General features: G+C 40.9%; 3 protein-coding genes across 3 annotated transcripts; 1 reads left to right on the top strand and 2 right to left on the bottom strand.

The window, feature by feature from the left end:
- Positions 1 to 9,034: 9,034 nt before the first annotated feature.
- K441DRAFT_639331 (uncharacterized protein) lies at positions 9,035 to 11,049 on the bottom strand. Its single transcript, XM_067646574.1, has 2 exons — positions 10,402 to 11,049; positions 9,035 to 10,348 (listed from the first exon to the last, which is right to left on the bottom strand). The coding sequence occupies exons 1-2, from the start codon at positions 10,973 to 10,975 to the stop codon at positions 9,375 to 9,377; spliced, it is 1,548 nt and encodes a 515-aa protein (XP_067502341.1). The 5' UTR covers positions 10,976 to 11,049; the 3' UTR covers positions 9,035 to 9,374.
- A 484-nt stretch (positions 11,050 to 11,533) lies between these two features.
- On the bottom strand, positions 11,534 to 12,701 carry K441DRAFT_662472 (PX-domain-containing protein). Its single transcript, XM_067649048.1, has 5 exons — positions 12,216 to 12,701; positions 12,113 to 12,138; positions 11,967 to 12,061; positions 11,844 to 11,901; positions 11,534 to 11,781 (listed from the first exon to the last, which is right to left on the bottom strand). The coding sequence occupies exons 1-5, from the start codon at positions 12,537 to 12,539 to the stop codon at positions 11,718 to 11,720; spliced, it is 567 nt and encodes a 188-aa protein (XP_067502340.1). The 5' UTR covers positions 12,540 to 12,701; the 3' UTR covers positions 11,534 to 11,717.
- A 416-nt stretch (positions 12,702 to 13,117) lies between these two features.
- Positions 13,118 to 14,788, top strand: K441DRAFT_662470 (uncharacterized protein). The gene is made up of 5 exons (XM_067649047.1): positions 13,118 to 13,315; positions 13,434 to 13,580; positions 13,630 to 13,724; positions 13,983 to 14,134; positions 14,191 to 14,788. Exons 2-5 carry the CDS (start codon positions 13,475 to 13,477, stop codon positions 14,456 to 14,458), a joined length of 621 nt encoding a protein of 206 aa, XP_067502339.1. The 5' UTR covers positions 13,118 to 13,315; positions 13,434 to 13,474; the 3' UTR covers positions 14,459 to 14,788.
- Positions 14,789 to 18,933: the final 4,145 nt, after the last annotated feature.

The following is an 18,933-nucleotide window of genomic DNA, read 5'->3' as shown; positions in this document are numbered from 1 at the left end:
ATAATGTCTACGTATACTAAGTGGTTAAAGTTAAGATCCTTATAAAGGGTGAACTTAAATCGGCCTGGGGAACGTCCGTATTTCTGGTAAAAGGAGCAGTATTTAGTTAGGTAATTAACTGCTTTCCTATTAACGTTGTTATATCTAGAGCGTTTAAGGACTCTATATAGCTTTTTAGCTAATAGGTGGCCGAAACAGCGGTGCAGACGGTGGATCTCTGTACTGGTAAGGTAGCATAGGTTATAGTTAAAAGATTCCTAAATATAGGTCCGTAAAGTCTCTCCCTATATAAGGAACGGGTGTCTAAATTGTTATGTAATTGGTAGGGTAATATACTTACTTCCTAGGGTAGTTGCGGGGCCAATTAAGGTGTCTATAATATTGTTATAGTACACCTATAACCTATCTATGTCTACAAGACAGAGTAGGAAGGGGGTGTCCGCTTTTACTACGTGGAAGTTAATTAGGCCAATTAAAGTCTTAACTTTAACTAATCTAATTAATGCGGTTGGGCAGATGCCGAATTAGACGTTTACGGCCCCAGTTTGCGTAATATTAATGTCCGTATTGTTATTTGTGGTAGTCCTATATATAAGGTATTGTCTATAGCCTATAGTGGACTTCTTTAAGGCACTTATATCGATTATAATACCGTAGAATTCTTTAGAGGTATAGCGTTCTGTGGTGATATATGCAAATAGGTCCTATTTATGGTCCGTAACGTCCGTAACGGGTCTGGCGGGTATACTTATAGATTAGTTTTCGGGTGCAATTAAGTGTATAAATAAGCAGTCGGCTAATACGGTTGTAATATTAAAGGCTTAGCTGTCCGTAAAAGGTCCGAAAGTAGTTAGGAACGTCTTTAAGGTCTCCTATTCCTAGTTGTCTAGGTTAAAGTCAATTATAAGGGCTTCTATTGACTTATTAGGGGGCTCCTCTTCTTCCTCTCCTTTATATTCTAAGATAAACTAGCTAATCCGTTTATTAAATCTCTTCTTAGACCTATTATGTTCTTCCTAGGTATGCCTTATAGACTAACATCCTTCCTTGCTATATATGAAGCATTTCTGGCTTATTTATCTATAGGGGTATGCTTTTGTACGGGAGTTGCTATAGGGGTTACGAGTGGGACTTAGTCGGTACGGGTGCTGCTAGCGGTAACGGCGGTCCGTAAAGTAGACGTCTAAGTCTATTTACGGATATTGAATATCCGTAGTAAAGGCTTAAGTGCTGCCTAGTGGGTTTAAGACTTTATACGTTATAATAGAGGAGCGTAGGTTATTAATAAGGCCAGCTAAGGTGTCTGTAGGCTTATAATAGGCGTATTTATAGGGCTCTACTTCCTAGCAAGCCGTAATAAGTTTATTGTGCAGAAAGTCATCTATTTAAAGCTTAATATTAAGGCCATGCTGTAGATGCCGGAGGTCCTTAATGAGGATTTGCAGGCACTCTGCGATTGACTTTTTGGGATTCTTATTAATTACAGTCCGTAGCTTAATCGCATTCCATTAGGTAAGGATATTACGCCTATATTCCGGCCCTTTAAAGTAATTACGTATAGCTTTATATAGTTTATTAAAGGGAACACTAAGGGGGTTGCTTTTAAGGTTAGTGTAGTAATAGTTAAGTGCTAGGCCGCGCAGCATGGTAGAGTAGGCTTGGCTAAACTCCTATTTAGGAATATTAGCCTTCTAGTAGAGGTCCGTAAAGATAGTTAGTTTAAAGTTAAAATTGTCGTTTTTACCGCTGTATTTAGACTCGTTGGTATAAAGCTTAGCCAGGTTAGCTAGCTCCTTACCATAGGTCTTTATTTAAGTAGGTTGCGGATCTATAACTTATAGATCTGTGGCTTACGGATATATGGTTTACGGATATATAGCTTATAGATCTGTAACTTAAATAACAGAAGGGGTTTAGTCCGTAATTTAATTTGCGGGGGTATTACGGTCCGTAATTTGGGTTATAGGGGTATTGCGGTCCATAGCTTGAGTACTAGGTATACTTTAGCCCGTAAGATTAATTCTAAAATCGCTTAGGTTTATAGAACGAATTTGGTTAAGTAAGTTAGATATAAGGCTAGCGATTATATTAAGTTTAGAAGAAGTAAAGAGTTCCTTAGTTTCTTGGAACTGGTCTAGGATTTCCTCTTTAGTCTATTCTATTTAGTTCTTCTTGTATATTATATTATATAAGGACTATATAACAGTAACTCGTTTATTCCTTTTAACCTATACACCTTAGTTATATAAGAGGGTCCGTAGGTTATAAATAGTAGTAGGGTTATATACTTTAAAGATAGCTTCCATAAAGTCCGCGAAGTCTTCCTAGTATTACTCTTATAGATTGACGTTTATAAGCTTAAAATATTTATATTTAAGAACTTTAAATTTAATATAGTTATTAACGTTAGGTATAGACGTGAGGTCGGCTCCCTACCTCTACTTTTCCTAGCCTTTATTAACTTGCTTCCTTAGGTCTGCTATACTATATAGTGTAGTGTAATACGTAGTGGGTGGAAGAGGTCTTGTAGTGGTCCGTAAAGGCAGTTAATGTCCGTAACGGTTTGTAGAAGGGTAGGGGGTTTTCGTAAGGTCTTATAACGGTCCGTAGAGGTAATTAATAGGTCCGTAGTGGTTTGTAAAAGGGTAAGGGGTCTCTGTAAGGGGTCTAAGAGAGGTTGGGGGAGGTATAGTAGGAATAGGGGTTTAAGGTTTAAGGGTAGGGGTTCTATACAGGTCTGTATTCACGTCTATTATACTTCTAGTAAACCGTACTAAGACTTAAATAAGTATATAGAGTTGGTAATAGTCCGTAATCCCCGACTTCCGACCTTCTAGCAGGTCGTACTAGGAGTCTAAACGGGTGGTTGCTGTTAAGTATCGCTTGGGGGGAGGTGTCGAGTAATTGCTAATCTGTGCGCGCTTACTAATTAGTGTTTATACTAATTTAATAGCATAAGTAAGTTAGATCCAGGGGCACGAAATACATATAGTATCGTATGCTCTTTTGGATAATAGTGACTATCGATTATATAAAGCAGACTACGTAGTCTATATACTGATGCGCCTCCCCCCTAATTAGTTAGTGCTTTAGAAGTGCACCAGACGCGTAAGTGGGTGGTTGGTGCACTAAACGCGTAAACGCGTACTCGGCGTACCGAACGCGTAAGCACGCGGTTAGTACGATAGGTGCTGTAATTATACATACTTTAATTTTATATAGCTATTAATATAATTATTACTACTAATTATAAGTAAAGCGCGTAGTCTTTAAGCTAGAGCCTCTTTTTACCTAAAAGATCGTATTAAAAAAGGATTACTTTATACTTTTATATTAGCAATATAGGAGCTTTACCTAATAGTAACCGCTTATTAATAACCTAGTATTTATATTTCCTAGTAAGCTTAACTAGGTCTTAGCTAAAGGTCTAAATATCCTTAACTTCTAATAAAAGCTTTAACTTACTACTAAATCTTATCGCTAAGACAGCGAGCTGCCAGCTAGCTGCAGTTTTATAGCTAACTGACTGTTATAACTCTATAAGCTCGCTAACTGCTTATATTATTAGCCTCTTGGCAGCGAAGCTAACAGCGTAACTAACTTTTAGACACACTGCTATTTCTACCAACTTAGTAACCAAAGACTGACTATAAGACGGTAATCTAATAGTAATCTAAGGCAATCTAACGGCAATCTAATAGCAATCTGCCATATTCTGCTATATTCTACTAAGTTCTACTAAGTTTTACTAAATCCTGCCAAGTTCTACTAGGACTACTATCTAAATCCTATTTTATTCCGAGTATATATTAACTAAGTAACTAAGTCTACGATATATACCCTTTCTTCCTGTTTTCCTACCTTCTTTTCTTATATAACGTTTTAATCTTATTATACAGTTTATATATATAACTTAATAATATCTACTTTGCTATATATTATTATTGCTTATACTTACTCCGTAACATTCTTATATAAAGAAATAATAAGTACTTTAACTATCGCTAATTCTAATATAGAAATAGCGAGATATCTTAATTAACTTTATAGGTAACTTGCCTAGCAGTAATAGGATTATAAATATTATAGTAGTTATTAACTATCTTATAAAAATGCGATATATAATTCCTATGGATTTAATTAATATAATATTAGTAGCTAAATATTTTATTAAGTATGTCTTTAAGCTATATAGTCTTTTAATTTAATAATATCCAACTAAGGAAGCTAGTTTATTTTAGACTTTCAGTAAGCCCTATATAAATAATTAGATATACAAACATGACTTTTAACTATATTATACCTAAAGATAGATAGCTAAACTGAAACTATAAACGCGATTATAGAATAATACCTATAAATACACTGCTTCTACCTATAGGATAACTAGAAAAAGTAGCTGCCTTTAGCTAAGTTTGTTGCAAATAATATAATAAACAAATTAACAGGCGTAATGCTATTCTACGCGATCTATAGATAAAACCCTTAACTTAGATTTAAACTACGAACTAAAATAAAAATATACCTAGCGTTTTATATAAGCCTACTATAACCTTTAAAAGACAAACCTATACTGCGCAAAGTGCCGCTAATACCTCCTATAATTGTTAATAATGGTAACGGTTCTTACTTTATTAACTTAATTAATAATATATAATAGAAACATGATCTAAATTATTTAAACATCTTATTAAGTAGATAGGATATAAAATATAAACCTAGGAAACCTATAAATAGATTAAGACTAACGCGCCTTCCCTAGTAAAAGAATTCTATAAGGACTATCCTTTATAGCCTACTTTAGCTAAATAAACGCAATATAAAGGTAAATAATTGCTACCTAATATAAATATACGAAAAATAATAGCAAAAAGCTTAAAATTAAAAAGAACTTAAAATATATTATAACGCCTATAATACAGTTATATAATATATAAGATATTAAGGAACTTTAGCTGCTAGTTAAAGTTATCTAATTAGTTTATTCTATAATTAGAACCGGTAAAACTTTATATTGCTACCTAACGCAAATACATAATAATAATAATAATTCATTGCTTAACGTCCGATTCGGATCCCTATTGGGCCCACGCGGACTACTCCTTATATACATATAGGGAGAAAACTCCATTTAAGAAAACCCCGTGATCCATCTCCCTGCCTTTTAGGACTTGCCTATAAGGCGCCTACGAGGCGCCTACGAGTTACCTGTGGTGCTCCTACTACCTTACTTTTTAACCTCCTTAGGAACCACTGCTGCTGTAATAAGCCTATAAACGCGCTAGTATTATAAACTTTACTTTACTACTATAGAGTTATTAGGGGGCGTCCGTTACTTACCCCCCTACCCTTTATTACTATTTCCCTTATAACCCGGAACTAGTTTAGTATATTTTAGCTAATAAGCTACTAGGTAACCGCCTTAAGGCCTTTTTATATTAAGAGCAGTGTATTATAGTTCTTTATACTAGCTACTAAAAGCATTACTTCTTAGTTAGTGCGTAAGGGGCATAACAGTATTATATATTTTGGTGTCTATCTTAGCCAGCCACATTTATATCTTAGGCTACCTACTAGGACACCCACCCGGTAGAGCCAGTCTTTTAGTCCTATTATTCCTATTCTTAAGAGTATCGCTATTATATTTTCTGCCTTCGTTAGGCCTTCTTAGAGCCCTAGAGTATTTACCCCCTATAGCGTTAACTATGCTATAGCTTAGGTTCCTCTTACCTTAGTTAGCCTTTATACCTTTAACTCCTATATACCTTTTCAGCATTGGTCTAACCAGTATTATATTACGGTAGATAGTTTCCTAGCGTTTTTTTATGCCCTGCTTTAGCTCCTTTCTCTCTCTTACTATTATCTTTACTAGCCTCTTACGCGTCTCCCTTTTTCCTCTATATAGGCCTAGGCCCTAAAGCAGCACTATTCTTCTTCTGCTTTTTTTACCTATTTCTCTAATATATCTTCCCTACTTTAGGGTTATTAGTTTATTCTCCTATAGGGCGCCCTAAGGTCCCTCTATAGTTTATTTAGGCGTATCTTAATATACTTTATAATATTAAAGTTGCGTTTATTTTAGGCCCTTTATATTACAGTGGCTTTAATATATAGTTATAGGGGGGGAATATTGGCTTTCTTCTTAAGCAGTGCTGTAGCCGTTTGCTTATATCCGCCTATTATACTCTAAAGGTAGGCTGTTTAGACCTTTTAGAGTAGTTTAAGGAGCGACTTAGGGGGGCCTTTCTCAGATTCTCTAATGGCCTAAATACTGGACCTATACGTTATAGTTAGCCGGATAACTGCTATATATAGTAAGCGTGACCTCTAGAAGCATAGGCCCTATATAGAATTAACGATTCTAGATAATGTGATGTACTATACTTAGCCCTTATGGGCCGCTTACGCCGCATATACGCTCCACTAAAGCTTACTATCTACCCATACTCCTAATACCCTTAGGCCCTAAACTAGTTAACCCCTAAAGCCTTAGATATAGATTATATGCTAGAGATCTGTAAATTAGTTGCGTTTTCTTATAAAATAGATTAGCTAGTATTTCTCTGGTAAGAATTAAACTCTATATTGTCTTACCTATTCTATATAGGTGTTATAAGCTTTCTTTAGCATTCTACAAATCTTTGCGGCTAATAGCCCGTATATAATTAGGTTTGTGTTATTAACAAAGCCTATTCCCTAGGTCGCCCCTTTTTTAAAGAAGTTAAGCAGGTTACTTATAAAGAAAAGGAAGAGTATAGGCGAGAGGGGTAATCCTTGTGGTATTCCTATTGCAACTATAATAGGGGGGCTCTAGTATCTGCTAAAGACTAATAATGTTTCTTTCTAACCTATAAACCCTTAGATAAATTATACAATCCATTCTAGGAAGCCTTTTACCCTAAGGATATATAGGAGACGCTCGTAGGGTACGTTGTTGTAGGCGCCACTAATGTCTAGGCTGAGCATTAATACTACGAAGTCCCTTCGCATCGCCCATGTAGATTTAATAGTGGCAGCGAGTAGCGTAAGTGCTGATAGTGTTAAGCGGTTCTTTCTTGCCCCCATTTAGCTCTGTAGTAGTAGGGCGTGTTCCTTAGCCGTGTCTGCTATGTGGTCCGCTATTACCTTTTCTAAGATCTTGCTAAGGGTGTTTTCTAAGGCAATAGGGCGGTAGCTTCCTGGGATTAAGTAATCTGCTTTACCTTCTTTTTATAAGACAACCGTCGTCATAGATCTTCCAAGTCGTGGGTAGTAGCCTATAGCAAAGCATGCTCTAGCTATATCTATAAGCTAGGGTGCTATAAGTAGTCCACAGGTCTTTAAGGCCTTATTTAGAATCCTATCTAGGCCTGGCAAATACATAATAAGTAAGAAGCTTCGACTAAAATTAAATTATTTTAGACCTTTAGCTAAAGGGGGGGGGGGGTGCTATAATAGGACTAGCCTAGTTATAGTAGAAATGTCTTAGTAAAACGCTTAACGGATAAATTTTAACGCTTTAACTAAATTCTGTCGAATTCTATTAGCTTAATTAACTTCTACTAAGTTCTGTTAAGATGAATTAAATTTTACTAAAGTTTATTAAAAACCGCGTGCGTATATACGTATATATTAACTACTAAGACCCTTAACTATTTAATTATAAGATTCTCTTATTATTCCTTTCTCTTCTTTATATAACCTCTTGTTCTTATAAAAGCTATACTTTTAGATTTAGATAGAATATATATTATTCCTTTAAATCTACTCTAAGGCCTCTTTGAACCCTTATATTAGGCAAAGCGCTAGCGCTAGGATAGTAGAGCTAAAAGGGGTTAGTAGGGACTAGATTAAATATTCTAATAGGTAGAACTAAAAATAGATAGTTGGCTACTATTTAAACTCGTTGCTATAGGAGTTTATACAGATAATAGCTAGCTATTTACTATAGATAGGCTACTTTAAGATTTATAGGGCAAGCGTTACCCCCCCTTAATATACTACTATTAATAATCTAGTTAGAGCTAAATATCTAAAAGGGTTGGTTTAGCCCTTAGGTTAGCTAGATTAACAACCTCGCGGCTATAGGCGCTATAAACCTCCTGTTCTACCTCTAGGAGGTTATTCTATAGGACTTAATAGTCCTCCGTAAGGTATTCCTAAACAGCCCTATATAGAACCACCCTGTTTTCTAGTATAAGGCCTATTTACCCTTTATATAGAAGGTTAAAGCCTATCTATAGTAGGAGGAAGAAGGCCCTAGCTAGCTATTAATACTTTACTAGGCTATACCGGCTATTACGGACTGCCTAAAGACTATAGACGCCTAGAATAACTAGAGAGCACGCGAGCTATAGGCGTTATTTAACTATATCGTCAAGTCCTAGTGGGTGCAGTCTTCGCAGCTTTAATTGCTTACATTCAGTAGCCTTACCTTTCGGCTTAAGGTCCCTTTGGCATCTGTATATCCGCGTCTAACAGCATACCTACTAACGGCACGCCCACCGGCGCCTCTATCTATCCCGGAATTAAGCCGGTACGCGTTAGTCTAGGCAAACACTACAGCTTCTCCTTTACTACCGCCGCCGCAGCTATAGCCACAGCCACAGCAAGGGCCCGGATCTAAGCAGCCGCCCGTATATTGTATAGGCCATACAGTGAAATCCGTACGGGCCCTTTGGAGCGAGTGGACTAAAGGGCTTAGAGGTAATCCTTCTAGGGTAGCGCTGGATTCCAAATAGGGCAGTAGATGGCGGCCAGCCGGTAGAACGAGCTCTAATGGTACTCCCTATAGCTTAAGGTTATTAAGGAAATTAAGCGGGTTGTGTAGGCCCAGAGGGTCAGCGAGGAAGCGGCTATATAGTATGCCTGCGAGTTGAAGTCTGCATGCGAACAAGAGAGCTTATAGAAGAGAGCAATATTAGCGCAGAGGCAGGAGATCGCTATTGAGGAGCTGAAGTGTTGCTTACAAGCTATAAAGAAACACCGACAATTGTAACTAGACAATCGAGAAGGCTGTTAGAGCAGTACAAGGACTTGAAGACGTCTTCGAAATGCCCGAGTACCTTTTAACTGGCTTCATAGTCTTACATTTGCTGTCACAACGAAAGTATCCGGCCTGAGGGCTCGGGATCGTCTCTATTTATACATTTCACGAGCCGGTGGCTCAAAGGTAGAATCCATAATCTAATACAAAGAAGCGAAGCATGCAGAACGGATAAAAGTGTTCAAAATTGGAGGAACACTTGAAGACACAGGTAAAGTGCCAACACACTCCAAGACGCCGTTTGTTTTGTCCACATAATGCTTGAGCTTTCGGCCTAAAAAAAAAAATAACGCTTCTCAAGACCAAAAAACTCCGGGAACCCGTGAGCAATGGATATTAATCTACCCTATTAACTCTTTGTGTTTTTATCGACCCCGCTCTCTCTTTTGAGTCTTCTGCGCTTCCTGGCGTGTGCTCGAAGAGCATCGGGAGTGAGATACTCGCCAGGGAGTGTGAACTCACGCTCCTCGAACTCTGGAATTGGCTGGCCAAACGCAGTGACATTTCTTCCATGACGGTTCTTCCCAAGTGCTGCTTCACGCATATGAGGTTTGGAGTAAAAAGATGTGAAAGGTTTGAGTGGCTCCGGTAGCGGTGGAGGTAGGACAGAAATCGGACGACGTCGGGATCGTGGTTTGGGAGCAGACGAGGAAGCGGAGTTTACCTCTTGCTGTAGTTGGCGAGCAGCCCATGCATCGATATCGCTAGGAGACATATCAGCTTCATCCTCTTCGTCTCCTTCGGCTTCCTCTTCTTCGCGGGCGAGCAATGCCGCCTCACGCTCCATCTTCAATCGTTTCTCCTCCTCCTTCCATATCCTGAATTTGTCTACAAGCGCCCGGACTTCGCTGACGAAGTAATCTCTCTTAGGCTCCCAGTCTTTCTTTTCGCCATCGGTCACGCCAGTTATGCCCATCACTCGCAACCAATCCGGACCCTGAAGGCCATCAAGGAGTCGCTCGAGCTGCACTTTTTCATGCATGGCGCGTTCCTTCTCAATGTTTCGGAGCTGCTTCTCCTTCCGCTCCGCGCGCCGATGTGAGGCGAAGTACACAGAATCCGAGAGTGGATCGGGTGAATTGTCATTGTGAGTTGTATGACGATTTATTGAAGAGAAGTCAACGACCTGAAACAATGCGGAGGACGATCTCTGGGGTGTTGTGGAATTATTGACGCCGTTTGGAGATGAGAGTGTGTTTGGTTTGCGAGATCTATTCGGGCTGGCAGATAATCTAGAAGATGGGGACGCAGGGACAGCCTGAGACTTCGGTACTTTTAGCGGCTCGTCGAGGATGTAGATAGGAGTGTCGAGATCGAGGAATTCTACAGCTGTCAGCGTTCTTGTTCAAACAAAATGGAAGCGACAAGCGCTTTACCAGGCTGCTTTGGAGCATCCGCGATAACGTCATCGTAGTTAGGGAAATATATTGAGAGATCGCTCTTGAGACGTGATCCTCCGTCTTGCGATCTCAGTGTCCTCTTGTCCTGGTTGCCTTGCGCCCCCACGGAGGGCACAGTGAGATTGTTGTCCGCGCCATTGGTTTTGGGCGTCGAGACGCCAGAGGGCACGTCGTCGTCGCGAAGTCCAAGGATAGTCTGGACGCCGTTGGTGGTTTGGAGCAATCCTCCATGGGGTTGTGTTACTGTGACTTTCGTCGGAGGTCTCGATCGCTCGCCAGGCTTCTTGCTGTCGAGGGCGGTGGCTGGCCTCTTCCTCGAATTGGTACGCGGTGGAATCAGCACCTGCGCGATCTTTGGCGCAGAGTTTTTGACGGTTTTTTCGTCTGTAAGAGCTAGAAGTGTTTTGTTTTGTGTGGAGCGTCGCGTTGGCACCTTATTGTTTGTGAGGGCGTTGTTCTGGGGCTCTTCGGTCGCGGGAGATTTAGGATGACTGCCAGCAGCGAAGCGCCCACTGGACGATCGCAACGTCGACCTGGACACGTTGACCATGATATGTGTGGGTGAAAAAGCTCATCTTCCTTTGGTACTCGCGCTTGGATCCTGCAATTGGGGGGTGTGGTTTGGCATCTAGGGCTTTTGGGGCGAGGGAACGCTTCTTAGGGGCTTGCCGTCTGGGTTCGGGCGTCTCTGTAGGCGAACAGAGGTGAAGGGAAGCTCTTGGGAGGGCCTCGCACTGCATCACAATGGAACAATTTCTATTTATCTGCTTTCAACCTGCCGCCTGTTTATTTGGCCTTTAGGAAGTCAATGGCGAAGTGGTACGGGACAGGTGCACAATGACCATGGTGTCATTGTAGCGCCCCAGAAGTGTTCTTCAATGTACCGAGTCCCCTCCAGTTCCCCCTGCTCCGCCACAAAAACAAAATAAAAACACCTAAATCTAAAGTTAGAGGATGATTGGCCTCTTCGTAAATGCTGGAAAGTGGCCGACAGCCAGGGCTAGCATGGTTGAATAAAGCTGCTAGACCAACTTTCAGATCGTATGAGGAGAAGCATATGGGACAAGATCCTCCGAAGAGACCCTTGAGAGTACACGGTTATCAGAGTCTGGCTAGAATAGGACGGGGGCCGTATCGTAATGTTTCACGCGGAACTGGTACCAACGATAATGGCCCATCATATCGGCTTTGAAGACGCTCACATCTGATGATGAGTTGAGAAAGAGGGCACCTAGGATTGGATAAGACATTATGGATTAACTGGATAAATATGTGCTGATGGGATGAAGCATTTATGAGAACAAGAATTCCTTAAGAACGGGAGATCCAGAAAACTCTGGGTTCAGCAAGACGCAGCTATAAATAGTCAGATGGATAAATATTGTTAGTGTGATGGCAAAAGACAACGGCGCACGTACTTCAAAAAGTAGGCAAGGCCAGCTTTCCGTCGTTCCAGAAACCTCGGTCGAAAACGTGCTATTCAATAGTCAGATAAGTCCGGGAGTGGAACGTGGGGTGCTTTTCAGAGGGTGTTCTCGTACAGATGACACTTTTCGGGGGCAATGGCGGCATTGCCACTCCCGCGTGCGGAAACGTTCGTTCAAGCTTCCTTCGTAACTCATCAAATTCTGAGTACCTAGTACACATGAGTATGGTCAAGGCAGGTCCGTAGATAACATCTTGCTACCTTTTCATAATCTTCATGGGACCTCCCTAGGATTTATTAGTATGTGGGGAGCTTAAGTTTCATATGCAAAGAGTACAGGTCTGCGTAGAGCCAGATCACTCACGTCTAGGGTTTCGACAGTGCAGTTCCAGACGACGTAAGCTCCTACGGCTGGTGCATTCCCACTGACAATAACGTAATCATCAATAGTGACATGTTTCGCCCATAAGGCTTTGCATTGCTCGGATCCTTCGTCTGTGTGGTCCTCAAGAGTGATGGGCGTATGCCTGATATTGTCCACGGAAGCGTAGCTCAAGCTAGAGTCGTTCCTCTGGTGTCGCTGCCAGTAGGGCGGGACTGGCAAGTCCTCGGTGGTGGTGGAGGTGGCGGGTTTGCCATGAGCGAAGGAACTCCCGTTGCAGCGTGTCTCAGAGTCCGCAGACTCCATCCATTTAGTGTGTCCCGTCTAGCCGGACGGCACAGTGAAAATGCGGGAGGACTGATATGGCTATCAAATAGAGGGGTTTGAAGGGGATGCGCAGCGGCTGGCGCAGAGTGTTTTGTCGGACTGCTGTGGATCAGACGGTGGCATGCAGCAGTGGTGGTGGACAAGCTCCAGAGGGGTCGCACACTTTCGGGGCATTTTCAGCGGCACGCTTATCGCCATCAGGCAATTTCTCAGCGGACCCTTGAAAATATCGCGGGTGCATGGACGGCGTTCGAAACGAATCATTCGCCAATTCGTTTCGAGCCGGCCGAAGTCGTCAAGGATGGCGAGCTCCTTGAGGCTGATTGCTGGGGGGTGCTGGCGAGCCGAGCCATATAAGACTACTATGACCACCGGACGGCCCCAACGATCGTAAAAGCAAGCACTCTTCGCAGCCGTGGCGTTGTCTATTTCCACATCGCCTGCATCCTAGTGCGGAGAAAGGCCATGGCTGGGCAAATCGAGTCAAGCAAGGGGGGCGCTGCTGAGGTTGGGAAGCGCAACAGATCTGGCTATGCTTGGGCATGCCTTCCGCTGGCCTCCCTTTAAACAAGCTGCTGTTCCCAGCCTCTTTTACTCCCTCACGCCCACACTCGCTTGGTATATTCACATACAACTCGTCCTGTTCTTCTGCACGATACTTTTGTTTGAGTAGCCGTACTTGTATTCGATTGTAATACTCCCGTCACTTTTACGCTTCTCGCCGAGACCTTCCGTCAATACGTTTCGGCCAAAAGGTTAGCCTGACATCCCCACCGATTCCCCAGCCAACCAACTCGCATCGGCCCCAACGTTTCTTCTCCCACCTTCTCCTTAAGAAGTTGCCTAGCTAACTATCCCTTCTTATACTTCCAGTACTCTGTAATACTCTATTCATATTTCCAGATCATTCCAAAATGCACTCTACATTCCTACTCAGCTTTACTCTCGCCTTTGCCGGCTTGACCTTCTCCCAGGAGCAGTACAGCATAGACCCGAATTCAGTATCTCTATCCTTGAGACGTACGTTCCTGCACTCTCAATCTACCGACGTGGCACTAACAGTTTCCAGAGACATGGTGTAGTTCGCAAACTAGGCAATGTCCTCTGCTCTGTCTTCAGATGCCTGGCAACTCTGCCACCACATCGTCGAACACTTGCGACCCGGTAAGCCAGCCTGAGTTCTTTAATGCACAATTGAATGGATTGGATGGAATATGAAGCTCCTCGATAGCTTCGTTTTCGAGATTGGACTTCACGATGGATTTCAACACCACCGAACAACCCAATTGAAAATAGGGGACTAGCAAGGATGTCTCCGTAGACCCCTGCCATCCATTCCCGAACCTTCCCCTTCCTCAATTGGCTATGCAAAGCCAGTCTTAGGCAAGCTCTGGAGACTCAACTGACTTTGAATATCTTTAGAAAACATTGACCTACAGTTGCGTCTGTGCCAGCGGTGGCTCACCCAACGAAACTGAATACTCTGAAACTCTTCCTTTTTTTATCTGCCAGGAGTGGGGCAATCAGTGTGTCGCTGACTGCGGGCAAGACAATGCCTGCTCGAATGACTGCCGGTGAGTATCTGTCCCACATTTTAGCGTCACGCTCTCATATCTGACTATACGTGCAGAGCAAACCACCCTTGCGGAGCTCAAAGCCCCACCCGCCAAAACAGCTCTACCATCACCTCTACCATGGGCCCTACCGGCTCAGGCTCTGCCAACAGTGCCAGCGCCACTGGCACTGCTGCCTATACTGGCTTCGGAGGAGCCGCTGCAACAACCACAGCGGCTGGTGGCAATAAGGGAGCTGCCACCACTGCTATGAACCTCGGCCAGAGCTACAGCCTAGCCGTCGTCTTCGCAGGTCTTTTCGCCGGTTTCGCCATGGTTCTATAAGCGCCTGATCATACTTCTTCCACATTTAACGAGCGGTAAACTTGACGGCGCCATGCCCGCTGCTGGATCCTTAATGTCTATTTCTGCCGACCATTGCATTCTTCCCTCACGTGGCAGGCTTCTCTTTCTTCGGCGCATAGCGTCGTGATCTTCCCTCGAGCGCTCCCGTCTTAACTTCAGTTCCGCCGTGATCTGCATGTTTGTGATTCAAATCTCAGATAATTTGACAAGGAAGAGGTGGTGGGGGTCCACCTCGGCATTATTTAAGGTTATATAAAATAATATGATAGGAGTAATGGGGTTGCATGAGGTGTTTCACACCCTAAAAGTTTTTTTTTTTTCACGAGTCTGTGCCTTTAACGTGATGCTGTGACCAGTTATGTGTGACTTGTGTACGATATGTACTACGGTATCAGGGTCATATTTTGTGGGTGGGGCGGGTACATACCCCACCCTGGCGCATCCGGTTGAAAGCGTGTGTTGATCACGCTAATCAAAATGCGTATATTTATACCTAAAAAAGAGTTAAAAATACGTTAAAATGGCCGTGCATATTACTTCAAAAGGTATAAACTCTGTCGTTTTATCGCTAAGATCAACACGCGCTTTCAACCGGATGCGTCAGGGTGGTGTAGGTGCATGCAGGGGCCAAAAGTGGCTTTGTAATTAATGATTGTTAGTAAATATTAAAGAGATTTAGCCGAAGATGTGTAAATAAACGTATATTAATTACATAGAGACCGGGTAGTTAATTGGTGTAATTAATTGTGGGGCCCCCTAGCTGCTTGCGACCCACCCACAAAATATAACCCTGATACCGTAGTAACTGTTTGCGGCTTAGGGAGAATGTGCGACACTCGACCGCATCGTTTTCCTGCATTTGGCCACTATAATAGCCTTTTGGGGTGTGGTCAACTGCAATTATGGCTGTTGGAAGTCGGATTTAGGCATCAGTCCTACAACCCAACACGGCAAAATGCAAGACACATCGTCACAATGTTCGTAATTGTATATTAGCAGCCACACGAAATATGACCCATCGATCATAATTAGCAGATGCAGATCCGAATAGAGCAACAAGCGATGATATATTCTTCGGCATTGGCATCTATCGGGCTCTAGCTCTTCTAGTGGCAAGAAGGGTGGAATATTCACAAAAGCTAACAACCGCGTAATAGAGCTGCTCCGTACTTCAATTCCGGGCATCAAATCATTTTGCTTCGCAAACGACCCAAGCACCGCCAAAGCAAGCAGTTGAAAGGATACAAAATGTAGCGAAAACTGTGCATCAATAGCCCACCCTTTTTCTTTAACGCACAGGATCCACATTCAGCTCGTTTTCAATGAATATGAAAGGGCAATTGCCGTTATGTTATTACATCGTCGAAGGAGGGGTGCGAGCTCCTCAGAGAGCTTTTACAGAACTGAGCCTAAATTGAGATGTCGAACCCGTGCGGCAGAGGGTCAGGTCCGGGCGAGATGATTCGGCATCGGCTCCTGTTTCGATCAAGATGCCAGGGAGGAGATTGAACAGCGAGATGCTCATTCTGCTTTTTATCTCCGTCTCGTTCCTGCGTTCGGCTTCGCGTCTTACCGTCTAGACCCGAGGAGTGACTGGAAGAAAGCTAGCATGAGCTGTTCCAGAACGGCCCGTTTTTCCAGCAAGTGCTCGGTCCGCCATGCTACGCTTCCAGATTGTGATCTCGTTTTTGAACCTCGGCCGGCCTTCATTAGCATACTTTTCGTTGCTTCGGGTGAGCTGTAGAGTTGGATAATTGTTCGCTTCCTCGGAGGGATATGGATGACTGTCTGGATTGTCTTCCATAGGAGCTTTTATCTATCTGTAAGGAACCAGGACTACCTATAGCGTTTATATAATGGGTAGCTACCTTCCTTAGTTAAAAAAAAAAGCTACAGCTTTCCTTTAATAGGCAAATATAAGAAAAAGTAGGAATAGAAACAGGGATACTATAGGGCTCGCCCATATCTCCTACTTGTTTTTACTATATATCCGTAATATCTACAGCCTAGAGATAGATAGAGCCTATTCCCTTAGCTATATAGACGACTTTGCAATTACAATTACCTTAAATTTAGCGAAATCTAATTGTAAAAAGCTAGAGGGAATAGCATAACAGCTAATATCTAAAGCTAAAGAGGCTGTTATTAGTTTCGATATTAATAAAACGGAGTTTATATACTTTTATAGTAAATAAACTACTATAGAAGAAGGGCTAAAGCTAGTAGATGTAGCAATATCCCCTAAACCCCTAGTTAGGTAATTAGGGGTATTTCTAGACTCTAAGCTTACTTTTAAACAATATATAGATATAAAAATCTCTAAGTCAAAAGTAGCCTTCTATTTAATTAGAAGACTAGGCAATATATAAAGAGGTCTATCCCTATAAGCCCTACAGCAGCTTTATATAGCTCGCGTTACTACTATAGCAGACTCTAGAATATAATGCTAGCAGAAAAATTAATCTAGAGACTACTTACTAGCTAGATACTAATCTTTATAAATAAGGCCCTAAAACTAATTCTAGGAGCGTTTAAAGGATTCCCTATTTAAGCTATATAAATTAAAGCCCCTATTCTTCCCACTAGAATCAGATTTAAAAGGCTTTATAATAGCTACGTATTAAAAATCCTAAAGTTTAAAGAAAACCACGTAATTAAGAAGGTCTATATAAAAGAAAATAACAAAGATAGGGATGAACTAGCAGCTAGTTCTAGCTCTAATTCTAGCCCTAAAAACTCTACTATAAGACACCTCTTACAGCTAGAGATATAGCTATAATCCCTAGTCTCTAGGGTTTAGCAGCTAATTTAAAACTAGAAAATAGAGAGAATCTCTCTAAATTAGCAAAAACCGTAGTCTTCTCCTATTTCTGTATTTTCTTCTATCTCTAGAGGTAGTAAGGAAGAGGCCGTATAAGAATATTTAAGACTAATAAAAAATCTATAAGAATCCCTAAAGTAAGACCTAGTAGATATATACTATATAGATGGCTCTAAAGACAATAAATTAAATATAGTAGCCGTATATAAAATAGGAGAGGGAAATAGGATTAAATACGCAATAAGCTAGAATCTAGGACCCTATGTAAAAATTATAAACATAGAGATTTATGCAGTCTATAGAGTATTAGAATACCTAAAGTAATAAAGACTAGAAGAGAAATAGGTTTATATCTTTATAGATAGCCAGGCAGCTATTAAAAGATTATAACTTAATTCTCTTATAGGAGGACAAGAACTAGTTTTTAAAATTATGTAAAGCTGTTCCTATTTAGCTAGTAAGAATATCTTTATTAACTTCTATTAGGTTTCTAGCTACCTAAAAATCCATAGAAATAAAATAATAGATAAATTAGCTAAAAAGGGCCTTTCTAAAAGAAAAATATAATCTTTATATACTTCTTTATCCTATATAGGGAGAGTAACAAGAAAAAAGATACTAGAATAGTGGGGAAATAACTAGCAATGGAATAAAAATAAAGGAAAATACTATTTTAGAATCTATAAAGAAAGCAATTCCTTTTCTCTTAAAGCCCTAAGGAGAGATATCCTAAAAGGCTACAAACAGCTTTCTTCCAGCTAAAACTAGGAAAAGGCCATTTTAAACCCTTCCTTAAAATAATAGGGAGGGAAAAAAAAAAGGTAGGTGCTTTAAGGAATATAGTGCTATATAAACTCCTAAGTACCTACTATTAGACTGTTATCTATACTAGGGAGAAAGAAGAGAAATACAAAGAAAACTAGGCTCTTTTCTCTTTCTAAAGAAGTTATTTTATATATAAAAAGGAAGAGAAGCGTTTTTTCTATTTTTAGATAAGACAGAAATTGCTACTAGGAAGTGGCTAAAAGTAGTAAGATCCTTAAAAGGAGGTAACTCCTACTAGGTTTCTAGTAGATAGATAATAAAGAGCAAAAGGATAGAGATAGGCGTTAGGGTTTCTTATAGTTCTTTCTATTGTTTTCTTACTACTTAATAGTTGTTAACAACCTAGTATTCTACTAGGAAGCGGTAAGCCCTTAGCTTAGAGGTTTATAAACTACTAGTATATAGCTACTAGTATATATTAAGCTGCCTAGAAAGGATATATATACATAAAACTATAGCGCTATAGCCTAGAGGCTGCAGCGTAGTATTGTACGTAGTATAATACAGCGGATATAAATAAATAAATAAAAAGTACGATACCTATTTACCTATTAACTAAGTAAATAATATATACTCCTTTCTTCTATTTCCTACTTTCTTTCCTATATAACGTCTTGACTTTATTATGCAGTTTATATATATAGCTTAATAATATCTACTTCGCTATATATTATTATCGCTTATACTTACTCTATAATACTCAGCTAGTTAAGCGCTAATAGTATAAGGAGGAGGGCTTAAGAGCCTTTCTAAATGACGGCTTTAGCGACGACTCTAATAAAGGTAAGACTTTTAACAAGTACGAGGA

This window comes from Cenococcum geophilum (assembly GCF_001692895.1).
Source record: "Cenococcum geophilum 1.58 unplaced genomic scaffold K441scaffold_30, whole genome shotgun sequence".
Lineage (NCBI taxonomy): Eukaryota > Fungi > Ascomycota > Dothideomycetes > Gloniales > Gloniaceae > Cenococcum > Cenococcum geophilum.
The sequence above is the reverse complement of the archived record's forward strand: the minus strand, read 5'-3'. Positions and strand labels throughout refer to the sequence as shown.